At 37.6% G+C, this 17,294-nt stretch overlaps 2 protein-coding genes across 12 annotated transcripts in view; one reads left to right on the top strand and one right to left on the bottom strand.

Annotated features, from left to right (window-relative positions):
* CC2H21orf91 (chromosome C2 C21orf91 homolog) overlaps positions 1-15,150 on the bottom strand; it is a 32,214-nt gene extending 17,064 nt beyond the window's left edge. For 2 of the 3 annotated variants that reach the window (XM_060640305.3, XM_060640307.2), the window contains exons 1-2: positions 15,002-15,150; positions 13,964-14,097 (exon numbers count right to left, since the gene is read on the bottom strand). In XM_060640305.3, coding sequence (XP_060496288.1) covers positions 13,964-14,097; positions 15,002-15,135 — 268 coding nt within the window. In that variant the 5' untranslated portion in view covers positions 15,136-15,150. Of the gene's footprint in view, positions 1-13,963; positions 14,098-14,447; positions 14,731-15,001 lie in introns of those variants that run through there. The other variant, XM_060640306.3, reaches the window with a different exon arrangement.
* The window catches only part of LOC132683884 (uncharacterized), a 351,206-nt gene that overhangs the window by 138,472 nt on the left and 195,440 nt on the right, over positions 1-17,294 (top strand). For 8 of the 9 annotated variants that reach the window (XR_013557854.2, XR_013557851.2, XR_013557853.1 and 5 more), the window contains one exon: positions 16,999-17,033. Coding sequence is in view for 4 of the 9 variants with exons in the window: in XM_078452868.1 (XP_078308994.1) it covers positions 16,999-17,033 (35 nt within the window). In the remaining 5 variants the exon portion in view is untranslated. Of the gene's footprint in view, positions 1-15,386; positions 15,473-16,998; positions 17,034-17,294 lie in introns of those variants that run through there. The other variant, XR_009612450.1, reaches the window with a different exon arrangement.

Below are 17,294 nucleotides of genomic sequence, written 5' to 3'. Positions count from 1 at the left end.
TGGAAGATTACATGGTCCTAATTCAGCAGTAATGGAAGCCATTGAAACAAATGATAGGACTACAAATTGGGACAGGACTCTGATCTAAAAGTCTACCTCTGGGAATTTAAACTACAATGAAATGGGAATTTAATCAGACATGCATAAAAAATGTACATATAACAATGTTTTAGTACTGGTAAACTGCAAACAAGCTAAACATTTAGCAATGGGATAGTGGTTAAATGAATTAGGGTACAATGGACTGCAACCTTAAAAAAAGTAGAAAATTTTACCTAGCATGAAAAAGATATTCCTAATATATTAAATGAAAAGGCTGATTATTAAATGCTATATATAGCTTGATTTCATTTTTAAACACAATTTGCTACATATGTGTGCATGCACATACACATACATAGTCTACTACAGAAAACAATTTAGAAGAACACACCAAAAATATCAAGAGATTGTTGGTAGATGAGTGGCATTATGAATCTTAATATTCTTATTATTTCCTATATTTTGATTTTTCTGTAATAGGCATTATTTGCTTTTTCAGTGAAAAACATTTTTAAAAATGTCTAGGAATAAATACATTTTGGTTTGGGAAAGAACACTGCATTCCTTAGTCTAAGACAAATTGTGCTTTTAGTATTGGACTGTATGTTCCATTGAACTAAGTGAAAGAAAAAAGATGGAGATACTGAAAACGGTAAAAGACACACATACCTAAGATTCTTAATTTTTTCAGGACTGTGAGAATTTTCTTAGGCGAACAATGTATCTAGCAAGGAAAAGTATTTTCCTTCAAATGAAAGCAGTTCCTCTTCTCCAAAGAAAAATCATAACCATGTTATCGTTTTATCTGGTAATCCTCGGTGATGACCCAAGGACCCAAAGAGAGTAAGGGAAAAAGACACTGATAAGTGAAGACAGTTCATATTGTTGATTAAAAAAACAAAGAATGTATGGTGAAAGGATTTGCTGAGCAGCTGCTACACAACAGAAATGAAAGCTAGAGCAGAAAAACCTAATGAAACCAAATCATAGAAAAGTAAAATCAGGTAAATTCAAACCTCCTCAATGTACAATAAAACATTAATGTTATTGGAGAAGATGGTCAATATACAAGCAGCATTTCATCTTTTCAGATCCTTCTAATATTTGAATTTAAATACTAACATTTGTTTCATATACTATATTTACCACAAGGCTCCTCTATACTCATCATTTGATGTGACCCTCACACTGCTCCTTGAACACAGGCAATGATGTTGTTTATCATCGCCTTTATTTAATACATGTACTCCAAAAGTTGAGCAGTTGCATACTAGGAGGAAGGAGAAGGAAATGGCATTTAAGACAGAGGAAACTTAGAAAGACATGGAAGTGAGAAAGAAATGGAGGGAATGAACCAGAGTGAGAAAGACAGAGTTGGCACGCAGACTGGCTTGTAGAGTGCCTTTGGAAGAGTAATGAAAGATGACGGTGGCCAGTTGAACAGACATAACCCAGTCACGACATGTTTTATGTGTTGTGTTAGGAAGCTAATAATCTGAGTAAAATAGCAGGGAGTCAATGGATAGTTAGTTCTATGACAGTGAATGGCATGATCAGATCTTTAAAGTAAAAGACCTTTCTGGTGATACTGAGAAAGAAATGGGGAGGTAGGGTAGCGGTGGGGATAAAAAGATTAAATCTATGAAGCTAATTAAGTAGTCTTGGGGTAATATTGGTAAGGAGGAAAAAGGGCCTGGACAAAAGTATAGCAGTGGGAATGAAAAGTAGGAAACAAATGGGAGAGGATCAATAGGACTCAGGGACAGAGTGCAAAGAGAGGGCGGGTGGAAGCTGTCGGGTAACAGACAGGACCTGCTGCTAGGCCATAGGCCAACTTGCCTTTATATATTGGAAAGTCATCCCTGCCAGGGTACACAGCTTGAACAGCAGAGCCTTGATCAGATTCTGGGCTACATTATCATTGTACCTACACAACTCTACATGGAAAGTCCTGAAGAACCAGGAACCATTCATTCACTAATAGCAGTTTTTCAAAGTTTGGTCCTGAGGTCATTTGCAGAATAGTTAGCTGGGACTCTTGTTAAAATGCAAATTTCAAGATCAACTCTAGACCTATGAAATCAAAATCTCTGCATGTGGATCCCAGAGTTCCATTTGAACCAAAGATGAATGAAATATAAAATGCATGTGTATACGGAAATAGAGATCCATTTAGTTCTGAGAAACTTAAATTCAAGACAGGTACAAAATATTCAAATGGAAGGCACAAAATATTCAAGACAGTTGAATATACAGGTCTGGCACTCAGAAGAAAGATTTGGTTTGGCCTGGCAATGTGTCTGTGGTATAGTACAGAGGTATAGCTAAAGACATGTCAATGAAAGAAGTAGATGAATGCAATAAGAGGACAGAATTCAATGAAACACTAGTATTTTAGGGATTTGTACCTGGCAATGAACCCGAGAAGACAGAAAAGTGGGCAGAAATAAGAGGACACAGCTCTTTTCTCACAGAACCCATGGAGTCAAGTGTTTCAAAAGAAAATGTTAAATGTCAGATTTTGATAATGGCACGAACATGAGACTATTTACTGCATTGACTACAAGGAGGTCACTAGTGAGAGTTAAGGAGGATGGCAAATTGTAAGGGCACTGAAGGATAGGATGGGAGGATTGAGTAGACCCTGAATGAACACAACTCTTCCAAGAACTATGGTTTCAGGGAAAGAAATCATATGGTTTATGATTTTTTCTTTTAAGTATGGGAGACATGAGCATTTCTGCCACTCTAACCATCTTTTTGGTCAATCTGCCAGGATACAGAGATAGTAACTGTAGGTAGGCAAGATGATGAGTAAGCAGAAGTTACAACAAATGGAGGAGAGAGTAAATAAATGAATTAAGAAGAGTGGGTGGTAGAAAAGACAGTCTGTAAAAAGCATGATATTTTTCTACATCTAGTCCTAACTGGATATAGAATTGTGAGATTTTAGTTTCTTTCTCAAGATACTTGCGGCTGGTATTTACCAGACACATTTAGTTAATACACTGGTAACCTAAAACTGAGTTTTCGGGAGAACTTTCTGATACAGTATGTAGGAATTATATTTTATCTATACTGTTATATTTAATCTATATATATTTATTCTACTTCGTAGCAGAAATACAATCAAAATGTTGCTTGACACGGAGTTGAAAACTGATTGTTGATATCCTGAAAATACTCTGAATAAGCCAAAGTAACATAATCAAGATTATAAAGAATATTTTAATAATAATAAACAGAAATATTATCAGGACAAATATATTAACAAACAGTGTTAGTAAGGAAGTAGAAAGAATACAAAAACTTGAAAATATTTTACACTGTACACAATACTTAAAGATCTGTAAGTATTTAAAGATAGAAATACAAAAATATGAAGAGTACTTTATGTTAATTTTGAAACACTCCCCAATACCCCTAAACTTTAACATATGGGTTCTGTTTTCAAATCAGACTGGCAATTTTTGTTCACTACATTCATTGTAGATATTATTCCAACAGTTATCCTAAGTTTTAGATATTAAAAATGTCATTTAAGTATATTTGAATAGCACTTTAGAGATTGGAAGGTGCTTTCATTGTCTATTTAATCTCCATGTTATTTCATAAGAAATGAACATTAAGTGTAAATTTCAAGTAAGGTAATACGTGGAAAAATATACTAGTGATTTAATCTATACTTCACAAAGGCAAATAGTCCCATATCCTCTTCCAACATACTATATAATTAATTTATTCTGTTGTCTATTGTCCTCTCATATAAGCTTTATGAGATTTATGTTTGTTTTATTCCATGTCTTATCCTCAGCTATTAGAATAACTTCCAGCACAGAGTGGTTGCTTAGTTAATATTTACTGAATAATTGTGCTTAAAAATTGCTATGGACCCAACCACACAGCTTTAATTATGAGATTTAGATTTTAATGGGTACACACAAATTATTCTGCTTTACTGGTATACAATTGAGACAGGAATGGCAAAAAATTACCAGAAATAGATACACTAGTTTAAAATTATTTGTAAACAAACAGGCAAGTTTCCCTTATTACAAACTATAAATCTAAGGCTGTGTTTAATGGGTTTATTCCCCTTATCAAAATCGTAATGGACCATATGGTGTGCCAAATTGGATTAGCATAATTTAAATCCACTCTAACTAGAACTATAGTTACCACATTTTGATACTTTTTTAGTGTTAGCCTCTTTGATTTTAATCACTTATACATTTTTGATGTATTACTAGATTTGAAATTCACAATGTTAACTTCCTATATAATGTGGAGATTAAGGTGCTGTAAAAGCACCTTTCACTTTCTAAAGTACTATGCAAATATAAAGGTATGCGGTCTTTATATTCAGTAATAAACACTGGAAAATTTAAGTTTTTTTTAAGCAGAATATCAGCAGAGGTGCTGTATTTCTGAATATGTTCTAAGTATTTCTAAAATCTTCTATTGATGTAGTTAAGTTCAATGCTCATTACCTTCTAAACTCAGAAACTAGAAAACTCATCTCATAAACTACCTGTTTTTCTCTTTCTGAAAGTGCCCCAGGCACTTATTGAGGCCGATGAGCAAAAGACCATGGTGTGCAATTTCCAGGAATGGTGCTAACATTTTCACTTGTGTTTGCACTGACTGCATCCATTTACTCAGATCCCTATTCCCTCTTGAAAGACTGATAATCAGGGTAAGCCTCCATTACCCAGATGGTTGGGAGGACAGAGAACAGTGTTAGAACCACTGCCTCAATACCAGTCGACACCTGCACGATTCTCTAGCAAATGTCAGTCTACAGCTCAACAAGCTTAGCAGGAGCGGCAAGATAGTCACAGGTGTATTTCCTTCTCTCTGATCATTACCAGCCCAATCCAAGGGTTCTAAATATTGTATTTTCTTGACAGATTGTTGAGATTACAACATATTGAGATTACAGTCCATGTGGAGACTGCATCATCCTACTCTCTTAAGTCATCAGAAATGTATATTTTCAGATATTCCACTCAACATGTATTAATATCATGGGGAGAAATAATTTAAAAAAATTTTATGTCTCCTGAGACCCAGATTTTGTTCCTTGCTTCAATATTCACATTTGTATAATTCATCTCTGACTTTGCCTAACTTAATATCTCCTAAATTTTAATAGTTCATGTAATTTTCTTTGGAAGCAGAAATGATTTAGGCACTTGGTTTTTTGGAATCAGAGACCTTGGGTTTGAACTTGTAAGCTGTGCAACTTTGGACTAGTTACCTAGCCTGTCTGCTCACTTTCCTTATTCATCAAATTGGGATAACAATAAAAACAACACACGTAAAGTGTACAATACTCGACAAACAATACCTATTATTTAAATAAGTCTCTTATCTGAAAGTGTAAGTCCCTTAAGTATTTACCGACAGTTGAACTAGCTTCTTCCTAACTTGAGAGCGTAGTTCACTTCTTCCAGAGAACACAGAAACCTATCTTTGTCTTCTTTCTTCACAGGACATTATTTTGCATGTGATAGAAAAATTACCCTTTTATTTCTGGGTAGCTGATTTCTCTTTATCAACTTTTCAGTAACAGTTTTAAATTATTTTAAGTCACATAAATCATATCCATTTACTGAGAATAGATAATTTTGACCTACATATTAAAGATTTTCAATCTAGATTTAATTTATTTCCATATCTCATAAAATATTTTTCATCTTTGTCAACACAATGGGATGAAAGAATTATGAAGCTGAACCACAATGCCACATTTTTAACATTCTAACAAATCCTTTTTATTTATAATTATGATGTTCTTATTACTAAGATATTCTGGGTTGTATATTCTGCTTCCTTGTTTTCAACTTTAAATCACTGATTTAATGAATATATTTTTATCACTGATTTAAAGAGGACTCAGGGTCATCAAATGCCTAGGGGTCATCATTATGAGCACACAACACTATGTTGGGGTGTCCAGAAAAAGAGAAATGCAATGCATAAAATTAATCTAGAAACTCCCATTCTTGACACAGCCCTGTTAAAACTTCTTGCTCTGTATTTGGGGAAAAATACTTGTCTGTTTTTTACCCTGACTGAAAAAGAACCAATTATCACTATTAGTATTATTGGCTACATCTTATTTTTTTGAATATGGTACAAAGTTCTATTAGTTAAGATTCATAAAACTTCTAGTAGACTCCAAAAAGATCTCATGAAATTCTCTAAAAGGGCAGAAAAATAGCAGAAAAGTTTCAGTGTGAGCAAGTTTAAAGGAAAAATAATGTAAAGAGAAACAGTACTCTAAAGTCTCCTTTAGATTGATGCAGTCTTCAGTCAAATATTTATTCATTTCTCTTTGCCAGGCCTGTGCTACTGCTGATTATGTACTAGCAAACAAAACACACTCTAAAATAAATCCATGTCCTTACAGAATTACAAATGGGGGGGTGGGGGGGGGAGCACATTAAACAAACACACAAGCAAAGAACTACAGTAAACAATTATAACAAGTGCCATGAAAAAAAAGGGTGCTATGAGGAAAAGAATATTGGGGAGAGTAGTGGTGGTGGGGAGGGGCCAGGGGGAGGAGAATTAAAAGGCAGGGAGGGCTCCTTTGAGAAGTAATTTTCTAAGAATTAAGAAACAGGCAGGCTCTCTCTGTGGAGCTAACCTGCACAGATTTTAGTTAGGCATGTAAGTCTTTACCTTCTCCACCCTTGACTTCCAACTCTGATATTTTTGGTTTCAGGGATAGAAGGGGAATTTACTTATTTATTCACTCACTCACTCTGAAAAGAGATATGGCTAGGGTAGGAATAACAGCTTAGAGCTTTAGACATGTAACTTGAAGTACTTATTGGTTACATAGGTGAAGATGTCTAAAAATTAGTTACATATATTGATGTATAGCTGGGGGTGGGGGTGAAGGGAAGGAGGAGGAGGCAAGGGGTTGTTTTGTTAGTTTTCATCATATAAAAGGTTATGAAAGCCCAGAGTGAGGATGAAAAGCCTAGGACAGAGGAGGCAAACATTAATTTTTTTTTTTTTTTAAAAGAAACCTATACAGATTATCAGGACCACTCAAAAACATTAAGAAAACCAGTGAGTGAATGAGTGAATGGCATCATTATAGAGGTGCTGGTCTACAATGTAAGCTGTTAAAATATGACAAAGGAAACAGAAATGTCCATTTCCCACAGTGGTACAACAGCTCTGATATGAGACACCTGATTGGAATCCCTTCTGTGTCGTTTATTGTCTATGTGACTTTAGGCAAGTTCACTTGACCCCAGAGCCTTTATTTCACCACATATATATTGGGAATGTTACCACTTACTTCTTAGTCCTGACGGGAGAGCTCTGTTAGCTCGAATAAATGCTTGGTTATGCTTAAAAATCAGTAGGCAAAGTCAGGCTTTCCAACCTTTCTAGTCATTTCTACAGGTATTTTAACTATACACTGTATCACTAAAGAAGAGAAAATAAATCTTAATCATTTCCTACTTAAAATTCAGATAGGCATATGCCTCCAGCTGAATTGACAGGATCATAATACACTTAAGCAACTTGCCCAAGTTCTCCTGGTTGGTGAATGGGAATTCGAATCCAGTCTGGCTCTGCAGTGTGTGCCCCAGCTGGAGGTGTTGGGCCTCTGGAGCAGTTTTAGGAACCTGTGCTCCCAATCACTGCAGCTTCATCCTCAGCATCAAGAACAAACAAATCTGAGATCCACTGCTTATTTTGCCAAGTACTCTTCTTGGAACAAATGGCAACAATGGGAGTTCAGCCTTCTGAATGAGATTCTGGCACAATAATTTCAAGGTTAAGAAATACCAATAGGAAATTGCTCTTACTGGTAACATTTGAGAACCAGTATGACACAAAAACTTAGATATCTTGCCAAGAAAACCCAACTAGTTATGTGGCAGGGTCAAATGCAAGGCCAGGTCTGAGTCTAGGACCCACGTGCTTAATCAGCAGAACAGAAGTGAGCAGTGGCAGATGCACCCAGCTGCGGAAAAGCAATCTTCCCTGTAAAAGTATGAGGGAGGTAGAAACCATGTGAGTCTACCATGAACAGAGTCTGGGAGAGAGGAGGGAAAAGTTTTCCCAAGTTTATAATCTCTAAATTGCTTAACCACACAAATTTCTTCCAGACAAAAATTGGGGGACCTCTTTCAGAACAGTAGCATTAATCCTTACATGTTACATAATGAGATAGGTTAGATACTTCAAAACTCTTACAGCTTTCTGGCAACAAGTCCACATGTGATCTGCCTGCATGCCCATCCTCAGAATACAATCCCTCATTCCGCTAAAATCCCTTCCAGTTCTAACTCCAGGATTGGAAGAATCATCAGAGCATTACTTGTTAGTATTAGCTGTAGCTCAAATAGTTTGTCTCCAACATGGAATAACCTTTAATTACTAGGAAGGCCCCTCTCTGCCTGATTTTACTTCTTGCCTACTCAATATCCTTTGTCCCATCTTTGTGAAACACTGACGTTATTTGGAGCAGCTTCTCTTACGGGCAATGAAATGTGTAAGAAACTATTAGCTGGGACTTCACGAAAAACTCCTTTTTAGATGCAAGACTGCTAACATGCATCTTTTGTCAGATGTCCTGCTGTCTTTTCTTTCTTGTCTGAGAATAAGAAAGCAATGGCTGGAGTTCCAGCAGCCACTTTGGCTCATGAGATGACCTTGAAGATAGTTAGGTATGTGGTAAGGAAAGTGGAATACAAAAACAGAAGTAGCTTGAGTCCTTCTGATCAGGGAGCTATCATACCAAGTCCAGGTCCAACTTCTTTTTATATGGGAGATATAAATATCCATTCCGTTTTATTTCACCATTATTTGCATTTCCTGTTATTTGCGGCCAGATCTCATTCCTGATGGATGTATCTTCCCCATCAAAATTTGTGTAAGATCTAGGTTTTAAATTCATCCTAGACTTTAGAATTAGAAAGCTTCACAAAGTTAAAAGGGAGGAAAAGCTGGGAGTAACTAAAAAGAGGCCAACATAATTAGCACAGGGATGATTCTAGAACCTGGCTCCTTATAAATGGGTTGGTAGTTAAGTCACAAGTCTTCATTAGATTCTGTTAGCCTAGATTCAATTATTTTTCTTTTAAAGTATTCTATAATTTAAACTTATCACCAGTTAAAACTACTTTCCACTTTCATCCCTCCCTACTCCTGTCCAAATAATGAGGTTTTACTGTTGCAGCCATTTAAAAAGTATTCAAATTTATTTAAAGTGACATTAAAAGGCAGTTAAAGAATTAACTTTGTGCCTGTATTTCTAAGTATATCAAAGATAGCCAAGTTAAAGTTTAAAAGTCACACTGAGCTTTATATTTACAAGTATTCTCGGGGCACCTGGGTGGCTCTGTTGGTTAAGTGGCCAACTTGTGCTCAGGTCATGATCTCGCAGTCCGCGAGTTTGAGCCCCACATCGGGCTCTGTGCTGACAGCTCAGAGCCTGGAGCCTGCTTCGGATTCTGTGTCTCCCCCTCTCTCTGCCCCTCCCCTGCTCACACTCTTTCTTTCTATCCAAAATAAATAAGCATAAAAAAAATTAAAAAATAAAAGTATTCTCTTAGTTAATACCAATGTATCAATTTGCAATTATATGAAACAAGAGGCTAATGCCAGATACAGTTAGCTATAAATACAGTTTCCCTATCACAAGAGGTGGATCTTTTTACTTAAGTGGAAAGATGCTAGTGTGTCAGAAGCAGGACAAAGGAAGAGCTATTGGCAGACTTTGAGTAGTAAATGACCAGTCTTGACAACCAAACTGAATCAGGATTTAATGTTGAGATTCCAACTGCTCACTGACTACTGACTACTAACCATGTGAACAATGTTTTGCTCAAAGACATAAAATCAAGGAAGAACAAGATTAAAAGTAAGCACTGGGTTCACCAGTGAGAAAACACCTATAGAATTTTCTTGCTGGAAAGATTACCAAGGATATGAATTTGGGTCAGCTTCTAGAAAAGTTTCTAGAAGCTCCAACAAATTAGGGGGAGAATGAAGTTGGAGACGAACTAGTAAGCAGTGGTGGTGCTTACTAATCAACCATCAAGTTAGACTGAAAACTTTGCTTGGCATAAGAGGAACTAATCCGGTCTTTTTTTTTTTTTTTAATTTTTTAAATGTTTATTTATTTTTGAGAGAGAGAGAGAGAGAGAGAGAGAGAGAGAGAGAGAGAATGAGGCAGAGCGTGAGTGAAGGATCTGAAGCAGGATCCAGGCTCCGAGCTGTCAGCACAGAGCCCAATGCGGGGCTCCAGCTCACAAACCGTGAGATCATGGCCTGGGCCGAAGTTGGACGCCTAACCGACTGAGCCACCCAGGCGCCCCCAATCCAGTTTTATAAAAAAGTTTATCTCCACAGAAAAGAAAAGAGAGGAAGTCAGTTATTAGAGGAAGGTAAGAATGCTCTAAAAATTATTTGCACAGTCTTTTGGCAGAAAATGAAAACTGTATGAAGTAACAGATTGGAGTCCTGGACTTTTGTCCCGTCTAGCTTCATTTCCAACTTTGTTACATTACAGCTGAGTTTTATTATTGGCTCCTGACTATCCTGGGCTATCTTCTTCCCAGCCTCAATAGCTTAGGGAAAGGTAGGAATATGGTCACTAATTGTAAAGATTTAGTATCATGAACTATGATGCATATTAGAGTATCTGATTGTACATGCATAAAAAAGTTTATAGTGTCTTAGAGCCTAAGATAGGCCATGAGTATTAGGAAGTTTATGCATCTGTTTTCTAATCCTAGAAGTAGACAAGTTATTTTAATGTGAATTACAGGTACAAAGAAAAATCAATCTTGCAAGCATTTCAAAACACTTAAGTCCTCAAAGTACATTTCTTAGGTCCTTGAAGTATACAAGGAAGTATACAAAATATAGGTACCATTTCCTTTTAATTACTGTAAAGTCACAGAAAAAAGGCAATTTAGAGCCATGCTCAGAATACGAAATCTCTCCAAGGAGATTTGACTGTCTTTTGTTCTTTCTTTCTTCTTTCGTCTTCATTTATAAATATATGCAGGTACACAGCTTTAAACAACAGGCCATTTGATTAGACCAGTTTTGATTTGATGTAATCAACAACCCAAAAGATATAAAATTTCCTGTTTACTACAAATGTGTGGACTCAAAATTAGGTAAACTGTTATTATTCTTCAAACTGGCCTCTTGGAGAATATAGAATGCTTTAGAACAAATTTAGCAATTAGTAAACTAAGAAACCAAGTAAGAGCAACATTACCATACTACAAAGACTTACACCAAACTAATATAGTTAAATGCCATTGTTTTTAAAAGTTCCTCTTATATTCTAATATTTATTGGCTGGTATTGTGCTAACAACTTCATAAGGAAGAGAAAATTTAAAACACTTTAAAAGATTTATTGACATAGACCAGAATATACCTTGTTATTTTTCAGGTATGCGATTACTTTATTATCACTTTTTTTCATTGAGTTTTAAAGATCTGTATACTGATATGAAAACTGAAATTTTGTGGAATTCAGAGTTCTCATTCCCTTTCCTCCTATAATAATCTTATGACATTAAGTTAAAATGGTTATAATAGACTAGCTTGTCACTGTAGTTAAGTATAGAAATGTATATATTTGGAAGAGCAACATCAGATAAATGGAGAAGAAAATTTAATTCTAAAATAATTTTTCTCCGTGAAGTTTGATTCACACCTTAAAATATAAAATCTTCAGTGTATGTAGAGCATAAAATGAAACAGTTCTGATTCAAATTGAGAACTCTTTGTTTTTTAAGTTACACATCACTATTATTTCAACAACATGACTTATGTTATGCTTATATATTAAAATAGATGTTATCAGAGATGAAATATTTACAAAGGTGGTACCTGAAGAATATTTGTATGTTCTCTATATAATGACAGAAAACAAGTTGAAAGGCATATTTTTGAAAGGCTAGAAAAGCAATTATGGAAGTTTAGGTTTCTGTGGAAAAATTCTATCACAGCATGAACACCACTAATGATGATTTATTAGGAAGCACTGGTTAGGAAATGTTGGCTGACTGAATAGCAAGGATAGCTGATTAAGATTCAGGAAAATGGGTTTCCGATATTAAAATAACTATTGACAAAAGATCAATGGACTTAAATATATACTGGAAAGAGATCACCAGGCTTCAAACCCCAGCATGTCAATTGCTGCTGTGTGACTTCAAAGTGCCTTTCTTGAAGGTCTCAATGGTTAGGTCCCATTACCTTTAAAATGGATAACAGAAGCCATCCCAGAGCTATTTTGAGTTCATTCAATACGATAATCCATGTAAGGTGCTTACTACAGTGCCTGGCACCTAACGACAGTTTGCCATCACCACTGCAACCTTGAACAGTTCTATTATTTGACCCTCAGTTTCCTTCAATTAAAATACAGGTTTGGGCTGGATCATTTCTAATGCCTTTGCCCATTCAAAATTAAAATCTACAATGCAGAAGAATATATAGGGCCAACTCTATTTCCAAAGAACATAAATTTATATCTGTCACCTTGGCATAATTAAGGACATGGTAATTTAAATGCTATAGAAGAATCATGTTTTTAAGTCAGTCCTTTCAAATTAGTTATAATTACTACACTTATTAAGGCCCAAGTTATATGTATTCTATTTATTCCCAAGAAATCCATGATCTTCCATCAATTGTCATGCTCAGGAACTACAATTCTTCCAGAAGGTAAAATGGCAAAACTAACATAACCAATACGATCGTAAGGGGAAGATGAATGTCATGCAATTTATTATGATTTTAGTGTCTACTTCTGATTATAATTTTGGCTTGTTACTACAGAATAGCTAAACATATTAATTTGGTGCCTACAACAATATCTGAAAAGTCCTAACAGGAATCTCAAAAGGAAACTGAAAACAGTAACAACAAATACATTAGGATTAACTATAAGAACATTTCACATCTCTAGTTACTTAACAGAAAAAGTAAAGGTAATGAAATTTTTCAAATATACAATCCAGGAAAAAAAAAATTAAATACTGTTTTGAAACTGTCCCAAATCTAAAAGTCTAACAAAATCTCTGTACTGATATGTTACAATTCAAAATTCAAATGACACATAAACTTTTTTATCACAAGAATATTAAGATTCGTTTTAGTTTGAGTCATAAATATTTCTTCTAAAAATCTGAGTTTTATCATAATATCAAGATTAAAGAAACATATCCCACATGTTTCTTGGGGGCAAACTACTCATGTCCATACACATATTAACTGTACACGAATCCAAACAAATAGTACATTTAATAAGAAGACTTTTTTTAGTAGTTGGAGAACTCTTTCATATACTTTCAAAATTACTATTAAGAAATGTAAAAAACCTTTTTAGTTTTTAAAAATTATTAAAGGTGTGTGTGATCACCTTTTAGAAATTATCTAAAAATTTAAAAATGTTTTTCCAGATAAGACATGACTGGGGAAAAGAGTTCTCGCTCACCTCAGTCAGGTACCAGCATGAAAGGCCAAAGGAATTAAATTACATTTTCCCATCCATGTAAATGTTTGGTTATGTTCATTCTTAATACACAACGAACAAAAGCATCCACCTGACAAGTTAATATGGTCTCAAACCAGAAAACACGTTTCCTACTCAATGCTCATACCTTGTTTTTATATTAGCAAAAATGGGGTTAGTACCCTGGGAATTAAAAAAAGGAAAAGATTTATCTTAAATTCACAGCTGTGAGAACTTCGGCCTCCCTTCCATAAATTTTTACCTTCCACAGATCTTCACACATCATACTTGGCACAAGTGCCAATCATTCAACAAATTTTAGTTTCACCGTATAGTTAGTTCAGCAAAAGTAGTTGTGTAAAGTTCATGCCATTAAAATGAATCTATACTGTATCCTTACCCTCAATATTTAGCTCAAAACAAACGTGGCAGAAGGAGAGTGTTTCTTTGTCTGTTCCCAGTTTACAAACACTGCAAATGTTGTCATCATTCAAATCAATGTTTACAAACTGCTCCTCTTCGTTCATAGTGCCCCTGTTAAGAAACAGAAAGGGTAGGTTATGCAATTTCAAGAACTTGACGGTATGGCAATAACAGGAACTTCTAGGGGAAGGATGCTGTTTATCTAATGTCACAGCCCCATCAAACAAGCATCGCCATGCTTGTACTTGAGTATCACACTTTTATCGTGTAAAGTCACAAAGCTAGTGAAACTTAAAGCCTTGCCATAGGCGTCACTAAGCCTGAGCGCCTTTTTTGATCTCGTACTTCACTTGGTTGAAGAGGTGAGCTGAAGGAAAGCGGTTTGCGGGTGTTCTGCTCTGCCCCATCCCCGGCCCTGGCACTGAATGCTTAGCAGCGCTGCCAGGGGTCTTTCAACCTACTTCACGCTGTTAAATTCAGGAAAAACGATCTCTTCGGGACACTGCTTTGCTAACTTCATTGATGGGTTTCGCTAACTCGAGGTAGCGAGGCTTCCTATCAGAGATCCGCGGCAGAAAAACACACGTGCCAGCGCGAACACCCGAAAAGGGCGTCCCGGCAGCGTCCAAAGGACCCGCACCGAAGGCCGGGCAGCGGCTCCACCGCACGGGTCGGACACGGCCGGAGCCGGGGTGTCCAAGCCGAGCTGGTAGGAGTCTTGGGGACCCCTCGCCCTGGACTTCTTCCCACCCAAGAAGGCGTCCAAGTGCCAAGGCAGCCGGACAGCCCGGGACTCAACGCCTCGGGGAGTCAGGCCCCCACTCCACATCCGGCGTTGGGGGGGCGCGCCCGTCCCTCACGAAGCCGCGGACCCGAGTCCGACTCTCCGTCCGTCCAGGCGCCCCGCGATGAGCAGTGCGGAGGGCCGCGGGGCTCGGAGCGCGAAGGCGGCGGAACCGCGGGATCGCGGGGCCGAGGCGCTTGCGGGTCTGGGACCGGGACGCGAGGTCTTTACCGTCGGCTCCGCGCGCCGCAGCAGCCGTTCCGCACGGCTCCGGCTCCTCCACTATTGTTTCCGGCCGCAGCGGAGGCGGCCGCAGCAGAGGAGGCAGCAGCGCGCCCGGCCCCGCCCCCTCCCGCCGGTGCCATCCCGCGGAGGCTGGTAGGGGGACGCGCGGGGGGGGCGCGGCCGAGGGCAAAGCTGCGCGCTGGCCAGGCGGCTGCGGGCCCTGCCTTTCTCCGCTTGCTCCGACGCCGCGTTCTTGGCTAGGATTTTCTCGTGATTCTGAGTCTCTTGGCCCACATCTCTTACGGTTCTCTGGAACGTGGCTGCTGATACACCCCCCTCCTCGAGGCAAGTAGATACCGGAGTCCGTTACCACCTCCCCCTTCAGCGTAGTGGAAACTACTGCCCTCGGGCGGGGGCCGCAGGGGGCGGGAGCAGAAAAGTGACGAATGGATCGGAGAAGGGAACATAAATGCGTGGGTAGGATTTTGTTTGAAATCACTAGACTGAAAAAGTAGTATCACTGAACGTCGAGTTAGGTTCCAGTTGAAACATTTAATAAGGGAGAAGTTCAGATTTCAGGTTTCATCATTTAGGGATAATGTTAAATACAGAAGCTTACTTTTTAAATGGGGCTTCCCTTCCGTATAATATGGTCTATTCCTTGCACGCCCACGGGATAATCCCAGAGCCCCGCCTCATATTTTTAGGTCCCGCCCTGTTCTCAAACTGTGTGGTACTTGAAATCTTCTGCCTACTTTGCTTGACATTTTAAGCCATTATTTTTTTAAGGTTGTACTTCGTGCTATACTTTCGCTTACATTTTCTGTTGTAATCTTCACAACAGTTTAGGAGAAACCGGAACTATTCTCTCATTTCATAGCTATGAATGACTAACTCAGATTATAGTTGGTTAGAAACAGAACTGGGACTTGGACCCAGGGCTGCCGATGTAAAATCACTGTTATTTTCCACAGCATCATAAGCACCTGCACTGGTTACATTCACAGACAGGAAGCGGGCTGGGTTGTCAGTCTGCATGTAACGGATGATAGGAATGGATTCCATAGATCTGGGAAACTTCTAGACCAAATTGGCACTGGATACAAACCATCGATGCCTCAGTAATGTTATCTGTGTTCTTGCTGCTTAAAGTGTAGTGGATGAACCAACAGCATCAGAATCACCTGGTGTTTTGTTAGAAATGTAGAATCTCAGATCTTACCCAAGATTTCCTGAATCAGAACCGGCTTTTTAACAAGACCTTTAGGTGATTCCTATGGACATTAAAGAAACATTTGAAATAGAAGTTTGAGAAGCATTAACTGAAATAGAATAGTCTGTGCCTTTTCTATTTGAATTTTTCAGTCTAGATAAGTATAACCAAAATGTCTTGCATCATGGATTCTACACATCTTTTCAATAAAGGTGTTTTCTAAAATCACACTTCTTGCAGTGAAAGTGAAACTTCTTTTCATTTCTCAGAATTATCTTACTTCCTGTGGCATTTTACCCTGTTAATTCTCCTTAAAACTCCTGACCCTTCTTGTTGTTGTTTAAGTCAAGAAATCCAGGCCTAATTTACAGATAAAATTTTCCTATTTTAAAAATAGTCAGTGAATTTCTACAAATGTACACACTGTGTAACCACCACGCCAATCAATTTATTGAACCTTTCCACAACCCCCAAATTGCCTTATGTCTCTCCCAAGTCAAGCTCCCCCCACCTCTGATTTAATTTATATCCTTAAAGGCAAGTTTTGCCTTTTCTAGAACTTCACATACATGGAGTTAAATGGTATGTATTCTTTTGTGATTGGCTACTTTCATGCAGCATGTTTTTGCAATTTATGATGAGCTTTGTAGTAGTTTCTTTTTACTACTGAGTAATATTGCACAATTTGTTATCCCTGTGAGTTGTTTCTAGTTTTGGAACTATTATTATAAAGCTATTATGAATATTCATTTAAAAGTCTTTTTGTGTTTTCATGTATTCTTTCTTTCAGGTAAATACCTAGGAGTGGAATTGATGAGTAATATGGTAAGTGCATATTTACTTTTTTTTTTTAATGTTGTTTAATGTTTTTATTTATTTTTGAGACAGAGAGAGAGCATGAACAGGGGAGGGGCAGAGAGAGCGGGAGACACAGAATCCAAAGCAGGCTGCAGGCTCTGAGCTGTCACCACAGAGCCCGACGCAGGGCTCGAACTCACGGACTGTGAGATCATGACCTGAGCTGAAGTCGGACGCTTAATGGACTAGGCCACCCAGGCACCCAGTGCATATTTACTTTTAAAAGAA

The sequence above is a fragment of the Panthera onca genome, chromosome C2 (genome assembly GCF_046562875.1).
Source record: "Panthera onca isolate mPanOnc1 chromosome C2, mPanOnc1 haplotype 2, whole genome shotgun sequence".
Taxonomy (NCBI): domain Eukaryota; kingdom Metazoa; phylum Chordata; class Mammalia; order Carnivora; family Felidae; genus Panthera; species Panthera onca.
Note: the sequence above shows the minus strand (reverse complement) of the source record. Positions and strands in the feature narration are given on the sequence as shown.